We start from the raw sequence: 23,709 nt of genomic DNA, 5'->3' as shown, positions 1-23,709 counted from the left end.
GTTCAGTCATTCCAGTCAAAGACATAAATGAATGTTGCTCCTGCTCCATTTAGGAAAGCCTCTGGCTTATTTCAGACCCATCAAGAAGAGAATCAGAAGCTGCATCATCAGCAGTGATGGCAGACAAACACAGAGCCCCATACCTACTAATACCACACTGTAAAATACTCCATTACAAATATCATTTTTGCATAAAAATTGTATTTAAATGAAAGTGTGTTTGTATATTCAGGGAAAATGTAATTCTTGTGAGTTTTGTGGTATTATAAATGTCTACACTGGCTGATTATTACACAGGCTGTAAAGTAGATTTTTGATGTTAGCATTTTAGTTTATTTTCTTGATTCATGTTCATAATAGTGAGAAATGTCGTAACAAGTAAGCCTTCAGCCCAAAGTAACATCTTCAGACGTCTTCCTTTGTTAATCAGTCACTTTAAATTATAAATATTAAATTAATAACAAGGAAAATGCAGCAAATCTTTGCATTTAAGAAGTTATACCACATTTGCACAAAATATTACTCAACCAACTCATGAATTAATTAATTTCTTGTTCATCAAATTAACAGCTTATCATTTTAACCCTACTGGTATATATTTTTGGTTAATATAATCTTGGTCTCAAGCTGAAACTTAGAAAATCCTAATGACATCGCCATTACACAACCTGAATAAACTGTTACAGTGAATTTAACTTCATGTGTAAAAAGTGCTCCTTTAAAACATCCTTGGCCTTCCAACAACTGTTGCTGCAAAGAGGCAGGTTATTGTCTAAAAACTTAAAAGCCCAGGACAAACCATGAAATACAAGCGTATGAGAACTGACGTGTCTACATAGTTTTGTCCATGTCATCTAAATGATAGTCTCTTCTATACAGGACAGTACCACAGAGTTCAGTGCTCAAAATGTGTTTGTCAAATTGTCAAATGACTCACTGTGAACCTTCTAGTCTGTGCAAGAGCATAGCACATCTCTATGAAAGAAGCTGTAGGGGACTCTTTCATTTTCCCTGTGTCCTCCTCTGTGTTCCCTTGTGGTTTCTGCTGATGAAGACGAGGCGTAATTGATTCAAAGCTTAAAGCCATGCCCAGGAGACAGCTTTGGTTTCAGAAGTGATGGAGCAGCAGAGAAGAGACACGAGGAGAACTGAAGAAGACGCCTGTGAAGTGGAGCCGTTTCTCCACTCTGCATTTGGGATGATGCATCAAACAGACCTGATTCCTAAATGGGCCACAAGATGGCGCTATGAAGTAGCCTCCAGCTCAGCACCATGGAGAAGTTGCTCTAGATGTCATGGGGTTTTGTGTTTTTTTAGAGAGGGGAGGGATGGAGTTACCTTCCACTGAGGCCTTTAAAGTGCTGCTTTTTTTTCCAGTATTGGTCTGATCACATTCCTGATGCCTTCATGGTCTCATCTCAACTAAACTTTCAAGCACTTTTTTTAGTCATCTATGGGAATAGAAAATGCAGAAAACCTCCTCTTCAACTTTATCTTCACATATACTGTACATCTGAACACACACTTGGACACAGACTTCAGATGAAGCTGGAGTTGTGTTGTCATCAATAGTGTGTGCAGACACACGGTGGTGGTGTTTCCTTTTTGGCCTGCATTTTAAACAATAAGAATATTTATTTTTAGATCTTTCGGGGGCCAGAGCCTGAACATGTCATGCTTTGATTCGAACAGTCACCAAACAACAGCGGCGGTAACACGAACAATGCAGTGAACTCCTGAATAAGCATGTGTAAGCAGGAAAGCCCCACGCAAAGTTCCTGAAATAGACACACGCACGTGCCGAGCGTGATAAACCTATCAACCTAAAGTTAGTATTCCTCAAATACATGATGAGACAGACGTTTCCCCAGAGAGGCACAGAGAGGCTATGTGTGCAGTGTGTGTGTGTGTGTGTGTGTGTGTGTGTGTGTGTGTGTGTGTGTGTGTGTGTGTGTGTGTGTGTGTGTGTGTGTGTGCAGACTGCAGGCAAGGGGGATGGTAGGGGAGCTGGTAGACTAGAGTGCATTTGGTATTCAGCCGTGCCTAGTATTTATCTGTCTGCTGGCTGTCTAGTCTGGTCTGGCCTGTTAGTGGTGTCACCCTGCGTGCTCCCCGGGGGACTAAATTGACGCTCCAGACAGACTGTGTGTGTGTGTGTGTGTGTGTGTGTGTGTGTGTGTGTGTGTGTGTGTGTGTGTGTGTGTGTGTGTGTGTGTGTGTGTGTGTGTGTGTGTGTGGTGGATAGAGGTGGGTTGCAGGAGTGAGAATCAATGTGTGTCTGAGTCTGTCTGTGGATGAGAGCTCGTCTGTGGTGTACATGCATGAGAGTGACCTCACATCAAGACAGACAACAAAAAAAAGAAGAAAACTCTCCTCAGCGTCTCGATTGATATTGCTGCTTTCACTGACACACAGCAGCGCCTCAATTTGTTGCTTCAATACAATTATGACAGCTGCCAGGCGTTTGTAAATTGCGTCAGGGTCATGCGTCTGTTTTTATTTTTTCCCCCCATTCCAAAAGTGTCAGTCCGCTCATGGAGGAGTGCGGAATTCACTGGAAGCCGCTGTCAAGGAAAATATTTTTGCATGATTGGATATAGAACTTGGCTAGTGATGCGGGACTTAATGCTGAACATCTGTTGGAGGTCTTTGCTTTTCCCATTTACTTATTTTCTTTCACAGAGGTCCATTTCACTTTATTGCCTTTGGTTACTGGTGTCTTCAGAATGAAAATGGTCAAACTGCACTCCCTCTATGCAGCCATTACCATTTACCATTTATTCAGTCAAGGCATACGGTATATGTGATGAAATTCTCCCCCGTTACTATTATGAAATGCAGCACAAGTGGTTTGCAAGAGACGAAGTGTCTGATCAGAGGAGCCACTCCTGTAATATCTGTTTTTTATCCTGTGCATAGATGTCATAAAAATCAATGTATGCTTTGTTGAAGGGACACCTGGAAGTTCTTCACTGTTATCTATACATGGTAAAATGTGACAAAAGCTGAGTGGGTAGTCTTAATACCTATAATACATTTGCTTAGATGGCTGTCTAATCTGACTCACCAGATGTAGATTGCAGGTATAAGCTGGCATTGACTGCGCATTTTACATGGTTTTGTCCGCCCCTTTCTGCTAGCTATGTGTTTTTTTTGAGAATTAATATCATACAGTAAGGCAACCAACCCACTTTTTTGTGTGTGAATTAGCCATTTTAATAAAAATACTCTCCTCCCTGCAAGAAAATGTTCCACCAAAACAATTCTCTGCATCGCTGTCTTGAAGGGACACCATTGGCATAGCTGTGCCAAATATGAATGGGTTTTTAAAAAATAAAATAGAAATTATCCAGAGCTCTTTCTTATGCCTATAACAGAATGATAATGAGGTGCAGCCAGAACATTCTGTGTTTCAGAGTGGTTTGCCTATGTGGGACTACTGCTAGTCTTGCAGCTAGTTACCATTTATATCAAAGAGTTTTCTGACCTTGTGCAGCTTTCAAGTATCCCTGAATCTTCTCCTCACCCAGGCAAAGAAGAAATACATGTGACTAAAAAATTTATAAAATGAACTAGTTTGAGTATAACACTAGTGTTCTACTTCTTGTATCTGCGAGGGTCTGCTGGGTTTGTGTGACGCACATTTTATCATCTGCTCTAATCCACCATAGACTGTGGGGACTCGCATGGAGACCAACGCTTATGGCAATTCTTCTACACGGCAGTAGTGTTCATGGACGGAATACAAAGATGCCGGTATACTGCTGTGCATGTATGCTTATGTATGGAAAGGGTTCTTCCAAGTGGACTGGAAGTGGACCAGAAAATAGTATAATAACAACAACTATGCATCCATGGAGTGCGCACCCACAAGGGAGTATAACCAAGGCGTGCAGCCAGGTCTACTGGCTCTGCAGGTGGACATCCTGTTAGTGACAGCTGCTTGATTGATTTGGGCCCACAACACAGAGGGGCTTATTGGCCTGTTTGAGGGACCCTCCCCTTTACCTAACACAATGCTAACCAACTACCTGAATTATTCTGCCTTCATGCGGTGCACAAATGTAGTATCTACACTTGCTTTGCTGGAGGGCCACCCAGAAGCTCTGCAGTGGCCTTACATGGTCTCTGGACCATAGTTTGGGAACCTGCTGGTCTAGCGTGGCATTCAGAGCCTCGCTCAGATTTGAACAGCCTAGTTTATTTATGGACGGCAGACAGTCCTGCTTTACTGTGTGTGTGTGTGTGTGTGTGTGTGTGTGTGTATGTGTGTGTGTGTGTGTGTGTGTGTGTGTGTGTGTGTGTGTGTTGCACTGTTAGCTTCAGAGGAGATGAGTTGGGGCGGAGGGGTGGTGGTGGGGGTCTTGCCTCTCTGTTGCACATGTGCCCCTGAACCACAAGACTGGCGCATGGGGTCACCTCAAGGTTAGCCCCTTCAAAGAGCCGTCTCCATTGGCTGTGGCCTGCTGTAACAAGGGAGTGAAACTCGAAGCGCTCTCCCCACCCTCCCCAAATAACACACCAGACCGACCAGTCCTGCCCCCCCCCACTCCGCTCTCCCACAGCCATTGTCAACCACGACCCGGCCGTCTGCTAGCTTTCTGAGTCAGGTCACACACACCCCCTCCCCACTCCCTCCCTCCAAACCACCAATGTGCAACCATCCCCCTGTAGGCACACACACACTAACACATAACCCTGTCCCATCCTCTCTCCATTGCTGCCTTCAAGGGCTCCTAGGAGAGCCCTGTTTCCTTGTTGTGTGTATGAATGTCATTGCACATTCAGGTACTTTTGCACCTAAAATACTTATATTTTGTTGAAGAGTTACAATTAGAAATACATTCCCATAATTTATTCTGCAGGTCAACATTACAAAATAGTACATTGGTGCATCAGGCGTTTAATGGATGAGATTTAACTATTATTCTGTTAATATTAAACAAATGTTTTTAAATTTTTTTTGTTTTATACCCCAGACTTGGCTAGAAAACACAAGCAGGACTATCAGCTCTATAAATTGTAATATTTATGAATAGTCTACCAGCATCATAGGCAATTAATGCATTCCATGGCTAATATATGCAAGGGGCTTCATGAATATTAACTACTGATACCAGACAGCACCAAGCCAAGCTTGGCTGAAATAGGGGCCCCTGCATAAACAAAATAGCTGTATGCTCATTTAAAGACAGTAACTTTCTGAGGGCTTAAACACATTGCTTGGCTTTGTCACTTACGCCAGTGGCAAGGACAAAGTAGAATAAAATTAATCGATGCACAGACAAAATAGTAAAAGTCAAGTCAGCGTGTTAATATATTTTAAACATAAGATAATAGAAGTTTGTGTATAGGGCCTATTTCTGTTTTTGTGTAAGTACTAAAGCTGAAACTGTGATCATGAAATTCAAATTTGCAAAAGCAAGAAAATATGGGAGAATGAGACAATTTACTGCCCCTAAAGCTTAAACACGTTGCATCTCGTATGTCACAGTAAAGTCTGACTTTTCCAGTTTGTAATTCGCAGTCAGGTGTTGGACTATGGCATTTTTGTTGCGTTTGGCTGTTTGAAGTCAGAATTGTGATATTTCTGTCTGCTCCTGAAGGCAGCACCTCTTTTTCCCTCCTCCCCGTCCCTCCCCCGGAGCGCTCTGATTGGCCGGAGCGGCAGTCTGTCGGGCTGTGGGCGGGGCTTGCAGCCGCTGTGTCTGCTCGACTCAACCAGGGGAAGGACAGCTGCTCTCAGCGGCGGAGGAAGGAACGGAAAAAAGTATACAATGCGTTAGCCACGGGCAATGGCTCGTCCCCAAATCGCCTGCTAATTCACTGTCCGAGCTGTTCCGACATAAATATGGCGTGAGAGAAGCCGTGGGAAAATAAGTGCGAAACTGTCAGGAGTTACTCGTAGCGGCGGACTCTGCTGCCGCTGCCTGGAAGTTTTTTGTTGTTTTCCCGTCGGGGGGCCCCGACGGTGGCGGCGGCGGCTCTCTCCCCGGAGCGGTGTCCCGGTCTGCCCAGCCCCATGCAAAACCTAACGGCCCCTGGCGGCCCCGGCAACTCCAATGTCACCTGCTCCTGCAACTGCACCGCTTCCCAGCCACAGGGAATGGAGATATGTGAGTAACATTAGCTGCTCCTCTCGACGTCCGCTGAACTTAAAAACCTGCCGAGACACTTTAGAGCCTAATCCGTCTGATGTGCTGCAGTGTAGCAACTGAAGGACAACAAATCAGACTTACTATTCATCCAACACGGTAAACCAAGTCTTCTGTTCACTCGCAGTGACCGGTTCCTGCCGCAAAAACCCTTCCAGTAAACCTATAATTCTTCCATTAGCATTAAGAGGATGTCTAACACAAACTTTATGGTGACCTTAGAGCACTTAGTGGTATTTATAACCACTTTTATTGTCTTTATTTGACTTAAAGTGTCTCTGTAGCTCACAATATGGAGTTTATGGTTGTTATATTACACTTTAGCTTACGTTGAAGCTCTGACATTAATATTACATGGATGTATTGTGGCACTCAACAGTTGCTCACAGTGAAATATTGCTATAGCGTTATACATACTTAAAGTTTAGCTGTTGAAATGTAATTTTAAAAAACTGTAGCTTTTAAAATCACTTCCAATGTGAGTTTTCCAGAACTATTTCTTCTGACTTGATGTTATTTTTTTTAAGTTGAATTGATACTTTAAGATAGATAGATAGATAGAGCTGTGATTTACAGCCCTATAGGCCTGGCTGGCTGTACATATGCTGTGAGAGATCACCACACAGGGTTAAATAGTTTGCCTGTCAGCACAGACAGGAAACGCTGGAATGGTATGTTATGTCTGTCTGCCTTCTGAGCAGCCCAGAGAGAAACTATCATTATCAGCTCTGCCCTAATGCTGCTGCCTGCTAGATCCACTGCAGATGTTCCTCTTTATGACTGAGGCTGAGTGTTCAGAAAGGCAGACAGACAGACAAACACATGCGGGCAGGTAGACAGGTAGAAATGCAGTGGACAGCCAGACAGTGAGTGTATGTATGCAGTGTGACAGATCTGCAGACAGACAGATGAAGACAAATAAACAGGAGACGGGCACATAGCAGACATGCAGACAGGCGGGTAGATTCATAACCAGACAAGTACCGACAGAGATATAAACAGGGATGCGGACAGACACATCCAAAGCCAGACAGGCTGAAATATTGACAGACAGACATGCAGACACACAGACAAGCTACAGTATGGACAGACAGAGTTACAGTGATGTATAATTTCCATTGGGGACTAGGCCAGGCCCGGGCAACATGAGGTGAATGCAGGATATTAGATTTAGATTTGGCAGCATAGTGTGGTTGTGCTGACGCCACATTGTAACCAAGAAGTACGTGTGCATGTGTGTGTGTGTGTGTGTGTGTGTGTGTGCGCATGTGTGTGTGTGTGCATGTGCACTTGTCTGGCAGATGGACTGGTGTGCCACCATTCGTTTTCTGTGGCATCATCGTATTGCCTGCCAGGAAAAACGCACATAGTCGGGCATGAACTGGTGCATGCAGAGATACGCTGATACAGAAGAGAGCCTAATTAGATAATCCAGGAGGACTGTCTCAGACTTCTAACCTGAGCAGCGCTACAAAAAAGTCCAATGGTTGTAGTTATTTACACTAGTAGAGTATTAAACTACAAAGCAAACTGTGTAGTGTATTTATGATTACGCATGTGTCTGTGTTTGTTACTTTGAATAAATGCTGGCCTGGTATTTTCAGTGCATTTCTAGTCATCTGAACGTCTCACTAGTTGGAGGGAGCTCCATTCACAAGTGGTTTGAAATAGCTGTGTCCTACTGTAGTGGCCGTCTGGTTTGAAAAGAGCTCTTGTTTGTCGGCTGTGTTGTCATGCAGACTCGGCAAGGCTGAATAATGCAGCTCATGCTTTGATGATTTCTCTGGCTGAAGAAAAGAGCTACAGTCTGCCTCTTCTTTTTTCTTCTTCTCCCTTTTTTTTTTTTTTTTAAAGCGGAGCCGGCCGTCTCACTGGTGTGTTTCCTCTTTTATTCAGACGAAGAGGAAAATTGAAAGGGACTACGAACATAGAGGGATCACAGCGCAGACAGTGTGTCATGGCCAGGAACTGAACCTCAGCCTACACACTGGGATTCACATGTAGGATTTGAAAGGCAGAGACCTTTTAACAAGTGTTAGTCTCTATCTGTTGCTGGGCTTGGATTCATTGTATAGAGCATTTATGTCATATTGTAGGTGTGGTATTATAAAGTCCTGAGGTCTAATGGTGACAGTTGCACGTGTTCATACTTAAGCTAAACCTACAGTTTGCAGTCTGACAGATGAAGCTGAGAATTACTTCTGTCTGGATGACCACAGAGATAAAAGCTATGAACTAGATAGTTGGTCACGTTCTTGTAGGGAGTTATAGTCCCTGCAGGGTGACACTCCAGGCATGCGTTCTGCAAACATTTTCTACTCTTAAGTCATTTAATCTAGTATTGACTCTTACTGCTATCAGCACCGTCTTTCTTAAGCTACTGGGGAAATACTATATGCCAACTGCTTGAGGTCATTTCACTCGTACCTAATGCAAATACTTTTTCTTTTCAATCAGTGGACGTCACCTTGATAGTAGTGCAGTGGTTTGTTTAGTAATATAGAATCTTAGAGATCCTTGTGAAAAGTGAAAGTGAACTGACAATCAGGAAAATTGACTGGAAAAGTAGATTGATTTGGGTGCAGTCTGGGAAAGGGGTGCTGTCCAGTGGTGTATTTCAGTTGGGTTCCAGTGGGACACAAGATTTTTTTGTTGCACAGCAAGTCATTTCTTCATTTTTGACTTTCTTGCATATAATACCAGCTTCAGAATGTGCAGTATATATGTCTGGTAAGATGGTCACTGTGTTTGATTTGGAGATCATAGTTGGCTGAGAAACGCGTCAGACTACATGTTAATCTCTGATAGCTTGCTTGTCTTTCACCACCTGAGTGATGTCATGAGTTAGGATGTGCCACGGACCAACGTCTGGAAAACAACAGTGGCGTTCAAACCAGTGTGTGTGATACTGGTTGTCTTGTGTTTGTTAAGGAAAATAATTTTAGTCCTGTCTTTGGACTGTACCAAGAGTTCTGTGTGGATATCCTGTTTTTCACTTTGTTAACCTGTGTGTCAAAGAACATTTTGGGTTCTTATTGGACAATGTCGCCACGATTGACATCAAGCATTGACATACTACATGAGATAAAACCATCACTTGCCATACCTGACATGTTTTCAGTCCAGGCACCTAAATCTTATGTTTCTATTTTCTTACATATGATTATTCACGACAAAACAGACTATTATTAGGGCTAGATATTTAATCTCTGTATCTGTTTGAAGTCCATGTGCAGCAGAATTTCCACTTACCACTATCTGGTTAGATTTGTAGTCCCGTTCACCAGTTACTTTAGGTTAACCAGATAGTCTTCAATGTCAACCGTAACTTTGCCAGCTTTACACTGTTATGACATATTTACACAGGTGTTTGTGTTCAAGCACATTGTAGAAACACATTTCTCACAGTGAGGCATCCAAAAGTACTATTTTTCTGTTGATACTAAAACTGTGGTATCATATCAGCGCTACTATGGAAACATTTTAAATCATACCTTTCCCTCGCTGAACAAAAACTGTTGTTAAACGTGTCTCTCCCGAGAGAAAACACTAGAAAACCCTTATGTAGAATATTCCTAAAATATCTTTATTATCTTCCTGGTCCTTCAGATGCACACAGAGAAGTATACACTTGCCTCTTGGGAAAGTCCTGGGCCCAGGAGTCAGAGACTTGAGTGACTGTCTGCATCTCTGTGTATGTAACGGTTAGCCTGCAGCAGGGGCCAGTCAGCCAGACGGATGTAAACGGCCTGATCTGTAATCCTGTGTATGAGTGGTGTTAGTGTGTAGGTGGCAGCAGGGTCATCTGTCAACTACCTCAGGCCAAACACGCACACGGCTACTTGTTGACTCTCCCTCAAAGGCATAGACAAAGATGTACACATTGGCACACACATTTACACACAGATATATGCACACACACACACACACACACACAGACAGCCACTCTCAGGCTCAGCCAATATTTACCCTGCAGTCTCCAGCCAGACAGCCAATCCAATCTCTCACTAAGCTCTTTGTTGTTTGTTTGGGGTTTGCTTTTTTGCCTCTTTTTTTGTTTCGCTTGTTTGTGGAGGTGTTGTTGATGTGGAATTAGTTTGGTTTTTATTTAGTTTTATTATTAATGAATTCTAATAATGAGCCTTGTAAAAAAAAGAGAGAGAGAGAGAGACTTCAAACTCTGAGTCTGAATAGAAATTCGGGGACCTTGGGGAGGGGAGTGGCAAAGACAACCAAACAACAGCATTTACAGAAAAGAAATCTTTTTATTTTTTTCTCCCTCCCAGACAGATTTCTTTTGCGATCACTGCTCCTGTAATTAATTTCACAGGGAATTCCTGCACTTGGTTAGTGTCTCTCAATGGAGCCTTATTCAGTCTGCCACCTCTCCTGAGCTGAGGGGTTATAGCAGTGAACAGCGGTGCTCAACTTGCAGGTGTTAAGAAAGAGCTCCTTGTTTTATGTAAGGCACTGGTGTCGAGGAGTCCCCAGACCCAGTTTTTACACCACAGAGTTGACCTGCAGACACACTTCACCTGGCCCGGGTAACTTTAGCTCACCACTGCATACTGCGAAAGTGTCCGTATTGGATAGACCTTCAGTCGCTTCAGCGTCAGTCTAGACATACATACGCAATACATAGATTTTCTCTAAGCATTACAAATGTCTTTCCACTCCTATTTAAACTTTAGCTTTAAGGGAATGTTCATCTGTATGACAGCAGCATATGTTGTATATATTCTGTAAAGCTGTTTGCAACTAATCTGATTCTATGAGATTTTGATTTATTTATTCATTTTTATTATTATTTTAACAATTTGTCAACAATTCTCTGGCCTGCAGCTTCTGACTTAGGATTTGCTGCTCTACTTTGATTGATGTGATTAATAAGCTTTGTGTTTCCTAGTCTGAAGTTGTGAAGTGTATTTTTCTCAGTTTTTTTTTACACATTTTGTGAACTTAGCGACCAAAGCTACACTTGTTTATATGACTTTTTACTGTGCAACAACTTAGAAGTGATTTTCTTAAGTTTTGGTGCATTCATTCAGCTTCTCTGTTAGGAATTGTTTCATATTTACTCATTTATTCAATGACCAAAAAAACTTGCTTTTATTAAAGTCGCACTGTGGTGTTTTTGACCATTTTTGGCACTATGTTTTTATGACAGGATCCTGTTTTGATTTGCACCGACTCATCACATTTGTTGGACTTGTAGTGTGGTTGTCGAGAAACACAACATGTACACATGACTTTTGTGTGCTTACAAGAATATTTTAGGCCTTCAGAGTGAATATTTTGCAGTGTAGAACAGCAGTTTGTAGAGAAGCTTTGTTGTTGATGCTTGACTCCTCCTGTTTGTTTGGGCTTAGTGAGTCTTTGTCTCCATGTTACAGAACCTCTCACCAGTGTCCAGGATGTTTAACTATTTATTATGTCATGTTAGCACAGCAGGGCTACGATTTTTCATGCCTTTTTTGATTACTTTTCTTCTCTTTGACAGTTTTTCTTCTTCTGGCCTTAAATCAGCTTGACCACCTTTCACATTTTTTCTCCCCATGTTCTTATCTTGCGGCTGTGTAAACCCAGTGTTTTTGGAATCAAACTGACAACCCTTTCAGCTACAAACACTGTGGAAAATGCAGCCTGAAGCTGCAGCTCAGCTCACTTCAGCTGAGCAGGTCAAGTTGAGGCATCGACTTACAAAATCCAAAGCGAGTGAAAAGGTCAGTCCTCGCGTCCTTCCACTTGTCCTGGCAGCACCTTCGCTGCTCAGTGCTCCAGCCCCAGCACCATTCACAACTTCGTCACTGGCTGCTGGGACTCCCTTTGTGTCTAGATTCTGCACCCCCAACACACATACCCCAGACCTCCTCCCTTAGTTCCTAAAATGCCCTTGGGAGTAGGGCAGATTTGTAGTGCTAGTGTGTCTGAAGACAGGCCATCCGTCAAGTGTGTGTGTGTGATGGTGGAGGTGGGGGGTGGTTAGTATTCTGCTGTCTCGGTCAGCATCTATTTACACACAGTTCGACTGTCTGAGATGCTAAAGAGCTCCGGTGAATGAATCAGCCCCAGTGTCTGCTGTGCGTCTCATGACTCCCGGTCTGTGGACATGGACAGGACATATTACAGTCAAATAAGACATTGCGCTCCAGACAGACACTGGCAAACAGTACACAAGCCTTTTTTTTTTCTTGTTGCCGATTTGTTTTTCCCAGCATTGAGACAAATGAAATGGTTGGCATATTTATTACCATTTGTGAACCCCCGTCTCACTGCATGTCTCGTCTCCCTCCTTACATGAAACAAAGCAGCGATTACTGCTTTGAAATTACAAATGCTGTTTCACATCATATGGAACGAAGCAAAAAAAAAATCAAGCTGAAATTCCGTACCGCCTGCTGTTTGTCAGATTTTGGGTAATCCGTTTGTTTATGTGAGCAGGAACACCCAGACAGTGGAATAATGACATGTCTCTTCAAGTGGTTTGCACGGTTTTCCTTGGATTTTGAAGAGGCTTACGTGGTAAAGTTTCCCAAGGAGGTGGCACTGGTGTGGGGCCTCTACGATCACTTCAGTGTAGGGACTTTAGATCTTAAGGCAGCATTTACAGTCCTACTGCTAGACAGATACACATATTCCACCATTTTCATGCCACATACAAAGGGAAGCTTTTGCATGGCTCCCTGACATTCAGATAGTCTCTAACAGAAGAGAAGACTTGAACAGGCCATCGTTTCAGCCTGCAGTCACAAAAGTAGTTGTATACTTAATACTAAGAAATAAATGAGCTGAGAGCTGTGTAGCAGAGTGGTTATTTTTCATTGCTATTTAAGTTGTTGCTGAGGCATTTGAATTCAATACTTGGGCTAAATGTATTTAAAGCAAATGATGCAGAGAGCAGCAGTTTACCTGATATTCTCTCCATTGTTAGAAGTGAACAGATCACAGAGGGCTTGTGTGTAACTTAGACTTTGTGAAATGGGATTAGTTTTCTTTGTTACAAGTAGCTGTAAGACATGAAGTGATAAAATTCAAACTTTTTTGCAGGTGCTTTGGCATACTACTTCATATATGAAAAAAAAACTGTGTGAAGTCAGACAAACGTCTTCTGTTGATCAGTTCATGTTAGACGGGTCTGATTACTACAAATTTTAAAATGTAGGCACCAATCTGGGTTTGTAGAGTTGCACAGCAGAGAGCTTCGCAGACATCTGTAGGCAACAGCTCAACTCTGCTTGAGGCTAGAGGCTACATTAGTTACTACACACATCTGTCAGTGGTCAGGTTGAATGGTAGTGCCAGTTTTTTGACAAAAAAGAAAAAAAATGTGGACTTTAAAGAGAATGTCTCTGGTTCGTCTGCATTTTGTTTTTCCTTTTGTTTAAGCTGTACTCTGACAGTCATATAGGAGTATAATGTCAAGTTCATGGAGACAGAGTAGAATGGATTTTGAACCTCCTCTGACTTGAAATGAGTGAAATCTGTTCTTGCTGATGACACTGTAGGTGTAAATGCACCCCAAACAGTGCCAAGGATTTCATCACCTGACTAGGACTGGAGGTGGCCAGAGTTCATACAGCTGAGAAAGTATTATGTGTATTTGGAGATGCATTCTACTGTCAGTTTTTTAAAGCAGTTGTTAGATCATAAGTATGCACAGTCAGATTTAAGGTTACCATTATTTTAGATTTTTGGTTGTTTTGTTGAAAGAAATTTTAACATCCTAGCAGATTACGGGATATATGTGTCACGCTCATTTTGGTGTTCAATTTGAGCTTTTTTTTCATTTTAAACTGACATCCTCTAGATGCTACGATCTCACTCAACAAGTTGCTGCTTTGGGCTGCAAAAGGACACTGACTGTGTGTGAATGAGTACACAGGCTTCTCCTCTGACAATAAATTGTTCTTTTTGTTGCTTTTAATTGCTTGAATTCAACTGCTGTTATGTGTAGTGATTGACAAGCAATAGTGTGTTGCCTAGCACCACCAGGTCTCCTCTCAGTGCAAAATACGCTCAGCTTGGCTATACTCTGTGCTACTGGAAAAAAACATAATGGTATATAAAGACAATGGCTTGACTCAGTTTTTAGACTAATCTATTGTTATTTTTACATATTCTATAACTATTATGTTAGTTATTAGTAACAGAGACAGTTCTTATAGAATCCATATGCACCCATGTGGATCATTATCCCTACGCTGGTTGATAATTTTTAATTCTCATTTTTGAATTAGATTTATTATTTTTTGAATGAGCCTGCTAGTATGCACCAGTTTGACTACACACTCCTTTGTTTTTGGTATAGAAAAACTTTTAAGAAGTTAGAACAAGTCAACAGTTTCTCTTTCCTAACGTGTGTTTGTAGCTGTCATTAAGTGTGCTATCGAAACTTTGTGTTCGCTCTCAGTTCCTTTTTTTTTTTTTTTTTTTTTTGCAGAACTGAGCTATGCAAACACTGTATCCTGTCCTGTACCATTTCAGCTTCACTGTCAGTACTGTGCCCCCTTGTCCCTCACTGAAGAGAGGGCTAAACCCGGAGCCAACTGGGCTCTGGCTAACTGGGCTGCTGGCAGTGGCCTAACAAGACCCAGCTCTGGATCTGACCTCATCACAGGAAATTACAAGGATTACAGCAGAAGCAGAGATACAAAGAAAATGAAAATAAAGATAGAGAGAGAGGAAGTAGCAACAGAAAAGTAACAAAAACATGTCTGTGGTCATATACTGTATTATATCATGCACCAGTTGGATTTAACGTGACTGTCATCCACTACATGCCTGCTGGGTGTAGGTAATAGGCGTAACCCAGATAGGACATGATATATCCATAGGGAAGGCATCACTCTGCCAAACCTCACACAGCTGTACATTCCTGGAGCTCAATATTCTGCAGTGAGCAAGTGATGTCTGTGGGATATTTTATTTTATTTTTTTTATATTTCTTTCTCTCTTTTTTTTTTTTTTTTTTTACTTTTTAACCCAGTTTAACCTCTCAGCCAGGAGTCAAGTGGTACAGGATGTGTGTGGGAGTCAGAAAAAAGAAGCCTCTGGTTGCCCAGATCCTTCTCCTTGTCCTCCTCTACCTCCTCACTGCTCCTCTGCTCTTCATTAGCGATTCCGAGGGCTGTCTGATTTTTGGTCCCTCTCCCTCCCAGTCCAGACACACAAGTCAGACAGCGGTGTCTGATACCTACCACCCAGCCCCCTCACTTCTCTCCTCCTCTTCCACCACCTCCTCCTTCTCTCCCCTCGGCAGCCACCAGCTGACCCCAATCAGGCACAGGGCCTGCTCTATTGTCTGGCTGGGGAGAGGGGACACTCACTCGCACATGCACCCACACACAGACACACACACACACAGACACTAACACACAGACACTAACACACACACACACTCAGACAGGGGGTCACAGTTAGATAGACTGTCTGGTCTGAGCTGGCCTGCTTCTCTGACTCCCAACCCCCTACCATAACACAGCATTTCTCTGCTTTATCTCTTCCTCCCTTCCTCCCCTCCCTTCACTGGAGGTCCCAGATGTATCTGATGCTTGTCATGCAAAGTGTTTTGGATTGGCCTTGTCTTCCTAACTAAGTTATCTAAGCATCATCATTCACTTCCATTTGCAGTCTTGTCTGCACGGTTAACTTTGCAGGCGTAGAGGATATGTTTGTGTATGTTCATCAAGGAAAGAGCATCAAGGATAAAGCTGGTGATGTTGTCTACTTATAGCATTGTTTAACACCACATACAGTCATGTTGCCAGAAGTATTTAGTTAAGGACCAAATGAATATAAAGCCACCGCAAAATAGTTTACTGAAAATTTAATATTTCTTGTAACTTGGCTGATTTGCGGCTGTCAACTGTTTTAGGAAAGGACTCTGTATGTTTTTTAGTCAGTATATGTAGTAACGCCTTCATAGGTTGAAGATTAAACAAAGAAAATTACTGAATAATATACTCTACAGACAAGATGTTGACTAGTCTGCTATGCTGGAATAAAACAGTCTGATTAGTTGAATTCAGGCTCTACACATCCCACCTATTAATATTAAAGCACTTCTACTGACAGAATGGGTATTTTGGAGCATTATCCTCCTCGGTTCATTTGTCTGGTGTAGCAAAGATGGCTCCCATCAAACTTACGATGATGTAGAAATGACTAGTTGGTGTTCGTACTTAAACCAGTTGTCATGAAAATAATAGATCAGTGTGTTACAGTGAAAGAAAGCTGAGGAGACAAGTGTATCATGTAGACTAAGTGAAAGTACTGGAGGGAGATACTGAATAGCCATTTGAGTTCACAATTCAAATTGTACACACTGGCCACACATACAGCTTTTCCAAAAACATCTTTTTTTGAAGGAGGTATTTATATTTTTATCATAGACACATGGAGAATGGAGGAAGGCAGGAGTGGCACACTTTCTATCAGTCCTCCCGTTCTGATCTTCACGCTTGGCATTTTGCTGGAAGCTAACGTGTCTCCTGGCTAGCGTTGCTAATGATGATTAGGGCTCCTGCTCTGTGCAGCATGGAGATCCTGTGTGTGAATTATTAATATAGGTCATAGTCACAGCATCCGGCTTGGCCCAGCCCAGTGCCGTCCCAGCACTATCGCAATACACGGCCCCTGCTTACCCCTGCTTACCCACAGCCCGCCCCATCTGTCGGCCAGATTAACCCAGCGGATCACCTACACCGAGGTCTGCACTGGGTGAGGATTCATAACAGGGCCCCACCAAGAATTGCCTGTGCCATCGTGCGACACATGTTTTTGTCTATGAATTCCAAAATCCTTAAAAGTTTCAACCTCTGTCTTCAATTGTCAAAATGATTCTGTGCTCTTGCAGTTGCACTAATGATTCTCTCCATAAACACATAGTCCCCAACCTATTTGAGCACCCCAGGCTGCACATTTACAGCAATTATATTTTCACAAGATAACAGTCTTAATGGGAAGAGTTTATGGTTGCTCATAAGAAACTTGCTTCCCGTGATGAATTGTGTCCGTATATGTGTGTGAGTAGGTGGGTGTCCCATTTCCAGAGCCAGATTGCTTTGCCTCAGTTAATATCTGACTGTTGCTGCAGTAAATGTCTGCTAGTGTGGCTGAATGTCTAGGAGCTGGAGCAGTGTGTGTGTGTGTGTCTGTGCGCGTGTGTGTGTGTGTGTGTGTGTGTGTGTGTGTGTGTGTGTGTGTGTGTGTGTGTGTGTGTGTGTGTGTGTGTGTGTGTGTGTGTGTGTGTGTGTGTTAGGCCCTAAACACAGACAGACATGCCCTCTCAGCTGTTTTTGTCTGCAGGAGCACACAGAGAGCGTCACACTGCAGCTCCATTCAGTGTTGGGATGGCAGTGAATCAACTTGAATCCAAAACTGTCTAAATCTATTTTGAAAAGAAATCCCCCTTTTTTACCCAGAGTCAACTCCATATTGTAAAAACAGCTCACCTACAAACATTGCTTCAAAGCTGTCCAAGGAATTGGGTGAAGTAAAAACTCACGGTGATCTTGCTTTGGCCTGCGCCCTGAAAACAAAGAGAGAGCCACCACCATAAGCAGTGCTGAAAGGTTACTAAAAAGATATAAAAGTGTGTCTGTGCGTGGGAGTTGCTAAGTTGTTGATATCTCTGGTTACACTATGTCTTTGTGCCACCCAAAAGAGTTTTACCTCATCGAGTCAGGAGCTTCTTTTCATTCTGCAATATTCGCCTTGAGCTGAACTCCCCAAGTGGTACTTCAACAGAGAGACAGAAAGAGGAGAGAAAGGAGGAAGATTCTGGTGTGGGCGGGAAGAAAGAGAAGGAGATGACAAGAAAGATATGACAAGAGAGGAGAAGAAAAGCCACAGTGAGGGGTGGGGGAAAGGAGGAAGGAGATGTCTGTGTTGTTCCACTGCTCTCCATATCAACTCTAGAAAGTGAAAATCAGGAGGATTTCATGAAATACGTAAGACTGGATTCTTCATTTAATACCTCTGACCTCTGCTGGATCGATCCATTCTGTCATTGATAGACTTGCTCATCAAAACACAGTCAAAGAGATAATGAAATTCATCACTAGTGTTACCTCACTCATACAAAGTGCGTAACTATTTGTTGTAGGCTACTCTATACCATAATATCTGCCAAAGATCACAGGAAATGTTACTATTTTCACATCTGAATGTAGGTTGATGTTTAGTCATAAAATGCAGAATGACAGGTTTCCATCCTATGTGACGTTTTTGATAAATTGGTGTTGCTAACCTACAGGCCAGACCTGTGTTAATATATCCAATATTATCTGCTCAAAAGCTCCTTGAATCTGTCTTGCATTTATAGGACCATTATGTCACCACATAAATTAATCTGAACCACCATTGGGGTTCAGATTCATTTTTATATTATTTTTAATTTTCAGGTGCAAAGAATGACACAGTTGTTCCAGAACTTTGAGGCTAATGAGCTTAAAATGTACGTAGGTATGCATGAAGACCTGTTCTCAAATTGAGATGATGCAACCAGTTGATCAGTTTTCTAGAGAAGAGTCACCACACTGTTGGTCTTGTGAAACTACAAAAACAAACAGTCACAGGTCCTTTCTGTCACAACAACCCTGCAAAGACACCAGCTTATACAGAGCTCACTATCCGTCCATAGACGGGTATTTTGCTGTTTAGGAACAAGATCCAAAATGGCCCCGACTCTCAGAACAGAACCTAAAATTCACCCAATTTTGGAGATATCCATCTCTGAAATTTGTGTTGTTACATTAAGTCAGGGGAATGGAGGGCAGGATTAGTGACCCCATTCTTGTGGATGATCTACAGAACACTGTCACCAGTTTTACAGGAACTATTTCTTCTGCTGAAAGTATTTCCACCGAAAGCTGTTCACTGCAATGTGCTGATGGTTGAGGTTGATATGTCATGGCCAGTGCACACACAGCAAAAACTTTCTACATGATAGAAAAACAGCCAAGGTGAACCTGGAACTTCTGGGTTATAGTCCACACGTAGGAAGACCTTATTCCAACTCCAACTGGAAACAGATCCTTTCTCAACAGTGGCCACATTTACATGAGACCTTTAATTCCTCTTTAATTCTGAATTAAAGTTAATTCCGCTTTAAAATCTCCTTGTAAACAATTAATTCTGAATTTAAAAGTTAATTCTGAATAAACTTAATTCTGAATAAACTACCTGGTTTATTCCGATGTTAATTCCGAATAAACTAATTCCTGTGTACGTTCTATTCATGTATACAGTTAATTCCGCTTTAGTTAATTCCGGTCATTCTGCGCATGTTTGGCTCCTCACGTAGCGATGACGTAGCAACGTACACGTTCTCCTTCTCAAGTGACGCAACAGAAGTAGTACGCCATTGTCGAGTTGCTGTTTCAAAACGACAATAAAAAGCAAAGCAAAAAGCGTGCTTATAGTTGTTCCTCCATGTTATTGGGGAAAAGAAATGCCGCGGCAAATGGAGTTTGTTTTCTTCCGGTAAACAGGGATACATCACGTCCACTCCCTGTCCAATCAGAATCCTTTCCAACGCCCAAGCGTTAAAGCAGAATTAAGGAAGGGGAATAAACGTGCGGTCCATGTAAACCTTAATTCAGAATTAATATTTCCATGTAAAGGCGAAGCACACAACTTTAATTCCGAATGAGTTAATTCCGAATGAATAATTCCGAATTAAAAAACTTCTTGTAAACGTGGCCAGTATGTCTAGAAAAGAGTGGCTTTGTTTTCATAAATTGCTACCTATTGTTTTATATTCTCTGCTTATTGTTCATGCAGCCTTCAAAGTAGCTGTTAGCTCAAATATCTCTGCGGTTGTACTTTTTTCATCCAGGCGGTGATTTTTTTCTGTCCCTGCAAAGTAATCCTTGTAGAACTGTGTGTCTTTGCATAGGAAACTCCATGGGCTAAACTTGTTTTTTTTCAAAAAGGCTGATAACGCTCAATGAGAGATTGCATAGGGTTCCTGCTGCTAGTGGAACAGAAGCTTGCACAAATATGATGGAATGACTTCTACACCACTTGACTTGGCAAACATATAGAAAATATTTCTGTGAAATTCCTGCACTGAGCCTTTAAATTGTTGGCGTTCCTGTTCCTTTGCCAGCTGAAAGAAGCTGTCAGCTGCTGAGATATGGGTGTACTGTATTGTATTGTGGCAGCGTCTGGGTTGGTCTTTTGCCCAGTGGGCTGGAGTTTTACTTCTTTTTTTAAGACACAAGCTGCTCTCCACACTTAACTATCTTTCCCTTTATTTGAACCTCTTCAATCCCCCCTCAACCCCAGCCACCTAGATCTATTTATACCTCCATCCCTCCTTCCACAAGACTAAAACATCCTGGCCATCTCCAAAACACCACCATCACTATTACTTAGAGAATGGCTCTCCCCACCCACCCACCCACCCACCCACCCACCCTGCCTGCTTCTTCTTCTTCTTCTGCTGCTGCAGCCTTTTCCTTTTTTTGTAGTTTCCTCTGTTGTCGGCAGCTGTTGCTCAGCACCGCACCGAAGTTCAGCCTGCGGTCACGGCCAAGTGTTCCAGCGAGGAAAAAACTTTTTGATAGGACTTTTTTTTTCTTTTTTCCCACTCGTACTTTCCTTTATCTTGCATTTTTCTCCTCATATACACACACAACTCACCCCCCACCACCCTCTCTGCTTCACTCTCAGTCACTTGCTTCTCTTTATCCCTGTCTCACGTTCACTGTTTTTATCTTTCCTTTTGGTCTCTCTCTTCCTTCCTCTCTTTTCTGTCTCTGTCTCTCGCTCCTGCCTAATCCTGCCTGCCAGGCATTGCTTCATGGTTGTTAAGCATCTCAAACCGAAGGGGCAAAAAAAATTTTTAAAAAAAAAGGGGAGGAGGGAGGAGGCGCTAGTCATCTGGTGAAGCCTATTGAGCAACTTAAGCGTGGTTGTTTTGCTCTGTTGGCTCGGCACAATGAGACCACATGTGGAAGACATGTTCACACCCCTTCATCTGAGAGTCGAAGGGAGTGGGAGAGGAGGAAAAAGTGGGAGGGAAGGTAGGAGACATAGAGGAGGTGGGATAAGAGAGAGGGAGGCAGAAATGATGACTAAAGTATATATAGTGAATAGAAAGAGAAGAGGTGGGATACAGAGAGGAGGCTGAAAGACAGAAGAGGAGGAGAGCAATAAATGATGAAAGAAAAAAGATGGATGGATTAAAAAGAAGACAGAAACACGTGGGTAAATTCAGGCTGGAGGAGAGTGAGAGGAGTGTGACAAAAAGAGGAGAAGAGACAGACATAATGAGAGAGAAAGAAGAGAAACATGCACTAAAATAGAGAGACAGTCCATCTCAGTGGAGAGACAGCCAGCATGACAGTGAGTCATAGCAGAGGAAAACGCAGTGCAAGCATATGCTGCTGTTGAGGAGCCATGTTTTGCTAAAATGGAAACCAGTTATGATTTGCAGGCACAGATGAAAAAAAAAAAAACAGAGCAGATTAAACTGAGTTATTACAAACAGACGGAGTGTAATTACACAGCAGAGGAGTAGGCCGTTTGTCTTTTGGTGCATTTTTGAAGACACACGGCCCTCTGTTTCCTAATTATATTTTTTCTCTTTTTTAAAGTTTACTTCATTTTTCTCTAGGTTAGACAGGAAACAGGACAACAGCTACTTTACTTACTATGCGCATTATCAGTCAATATGTAGACATTTTTTTTCAATTGATCATTAAGTCTTGATTTGTCAGTGAGACATTTTAATTTCTCAGTTGAAGGTGACAGCAAATTGTCACATTTTGGAAGCTGCAATTAGAAACAGTTTTTCTCTTCTAAACAGCTTCAAGTACACAGATTTAATGATTATTTCTAGTTGAACAATTAATTGATGGGTAATTGGTGTAAAAATATCTTCCACATTAAACTGTGAGGCACTTAAAGACTCCAGTAATCAAACACACTATGCTGTGGACACCTATTATTACATGCTTTCCTGTATTAGAGTCGGTGGCTGTGAGGAGTCCGTTCAGACATCCTGTTGCATCAACTTATAATAACACAGACAGCAGCCTTAAAGCTGAGCTGCAACTTATTTATCTATCAGGCGCTAATTCCAAAGGATTTGCTCGTTCAGTTAAGTCAAACATGAAGACTTCCTACTTCTCTTTGCCTTCAAAGATGCCAAACTGAAGATGTTTAGGATGCTGAATGGGGGGAAAAGCAACTTAAAGACATAGACTGGTCTGCACAGAACTTTGGTGTCACCCAACTTTTTTGGGATGAACTAGCTATCACAGACAGCTAGGCAGACCTTATTGCCCATCAAAAGTGTTGGACCTCGCCAATGCTCTTGATTGGAAGCAAATCCCTGCAGCCATCTTCAGAAATCTGGAGGAAAGGCCTGAAGCAAGAACTGCAGGTTCATCAGTCACTTAACAAGGAACTGTTCACATACTTTTGGTATCTACATAAAGGGTGTTTCAGTCGCATGCACACAAACATTAGTATACCCGCAGTGCCAATTCCAGTTTGAGCTCAGTATGTCTGTGTAACCCCTATAGACCCTTCAGCTCCAGTCTGGATGTGTCCCATGTCTCCCAGAGCTTCCTGCGTTCCACCCACAGCATCCCCTGCTGTCTCTGTTTGGCTGATCACAGCAGCCGCAGAGTTTGCAGCCCATATGCAGCACGCAGCCTACGTCTGGGAGGTGTCTGTTACCCCCACTGATGTTGAAAACCCACTTTAGAGTTGAACGATAAGTCCTCCTCTCCTGTGGGGGTGAGGTGTGTGGTGGCTGGAGTGGAGGGAGGGAGGGGAGGGGAGGGGGGTGCCTGTTCAATCAAATGAACATGTGCCAGGAAGCACACAGACAGACAGAGAGACAGACAGACAAAAGCCCACTCGTTTCTTCCTCCTCCACCCCTCTCTCATCTCCTCTGTTTTGTTCTTTTTTTTCCTGCTGCTCCGCTGTTTTGTTGTTCAGTCTCAGAGATGAGACACAAGACGCCACGCTTTGTTGTTTGTCTGCCTTTAACATCTGTCTGCCTTTACCACGTTCTCCCTGCACCTCAATCTCTTCCTCTGCTCTCATCTGTCCTCTCTCGCTCCTATCTTTGTTCCTGTCTTCTCTCTGTGTCCAATCTCTCTGTCTCTCTTCAACCGGAGTTACATTCTCTTTATCCTTCTCTGTTTCTCTCCAACTCCATCTCTGTGACACTCTGGCAGCTATCTGCTACTTCTTTCTTTTCCTCTTCCCTTTTTCTCTCTTGTTGTGTTCAGCCAGACCTCGGCACGATTTTACCCGTTTTTTTGCCTTCAGCAACAGCCAACCTGTGATGTTAACCTGTACAGAAATGAACACTGCAGAATAATTTTCATAACCCCCCCTGCTAAGTTGACAAAGATCTATGTGTCTGGATGGCTGGCTGAGTTGCCTTTGGCTAATAGGAGTCAGCAGGGTGAGATGCTGTGTGTGTATGAATGTGTGTGCAATCTCCATTAACGTTGGAGCTGGCTTTTTTATTATTGTGCTTTCAGTTCTATTCTCCTTGGTAACTTGATATTCTATATTGCTCTT

General features: G+C 42.6%; 1 protein-coding gene across 4 annotated transcripts in view; it reads left to right on the top strand.

Annotated features, from left to right (window-relative positions):
* The window catches only part of ldlrad4b (low density lipoprotein receptor class A domain containing 4b), a 287,600-nt gene that overhangs the window by 237,155 nt on the left and 26,736 nt on the right, over positions 1–23,709 (top strand). Inside the window, exon 1 of one of the 4 annotated variants that reach the window (XM_035943344.2) lies at positions 5,703–6,116. The exons of the other annotated variants lie outside the window; for them this stretch is intronic. Within the exon in view, the coding sequence (XP_035799237.1) occupies positions 6,023–6,116 (94 nt within the window). The 5' untranslated portion in view covers positions 5,703–6,022. Of the gene's footprint in view, positions 1–5,702; positions 6,117–23,709 lie in introns of those variants that run through there. 4 annotated transcript variants of the gene reach the window in all.

This window comes from Amphiprion ocellaris, chromosome 9 (genome assembly GCF_022539595.1).
Source record: "Amphiprion ocellaris isolate individual 3 ecotype Okinawa chromosome 9, ASM2253959v1, whole genome shotgun sequence".
Lineage (NCBI taxonomy): Eukaryota > Metazoa > Chordata > Actinopteri > Pomacentridae > Amphiprion > Amphiprion ocellaris.
The sequence above is the reverse complement of the archived record's forward strand: the minus strand, read 5'-3'. Positions and strand labels throughout refer to the sequence as shown.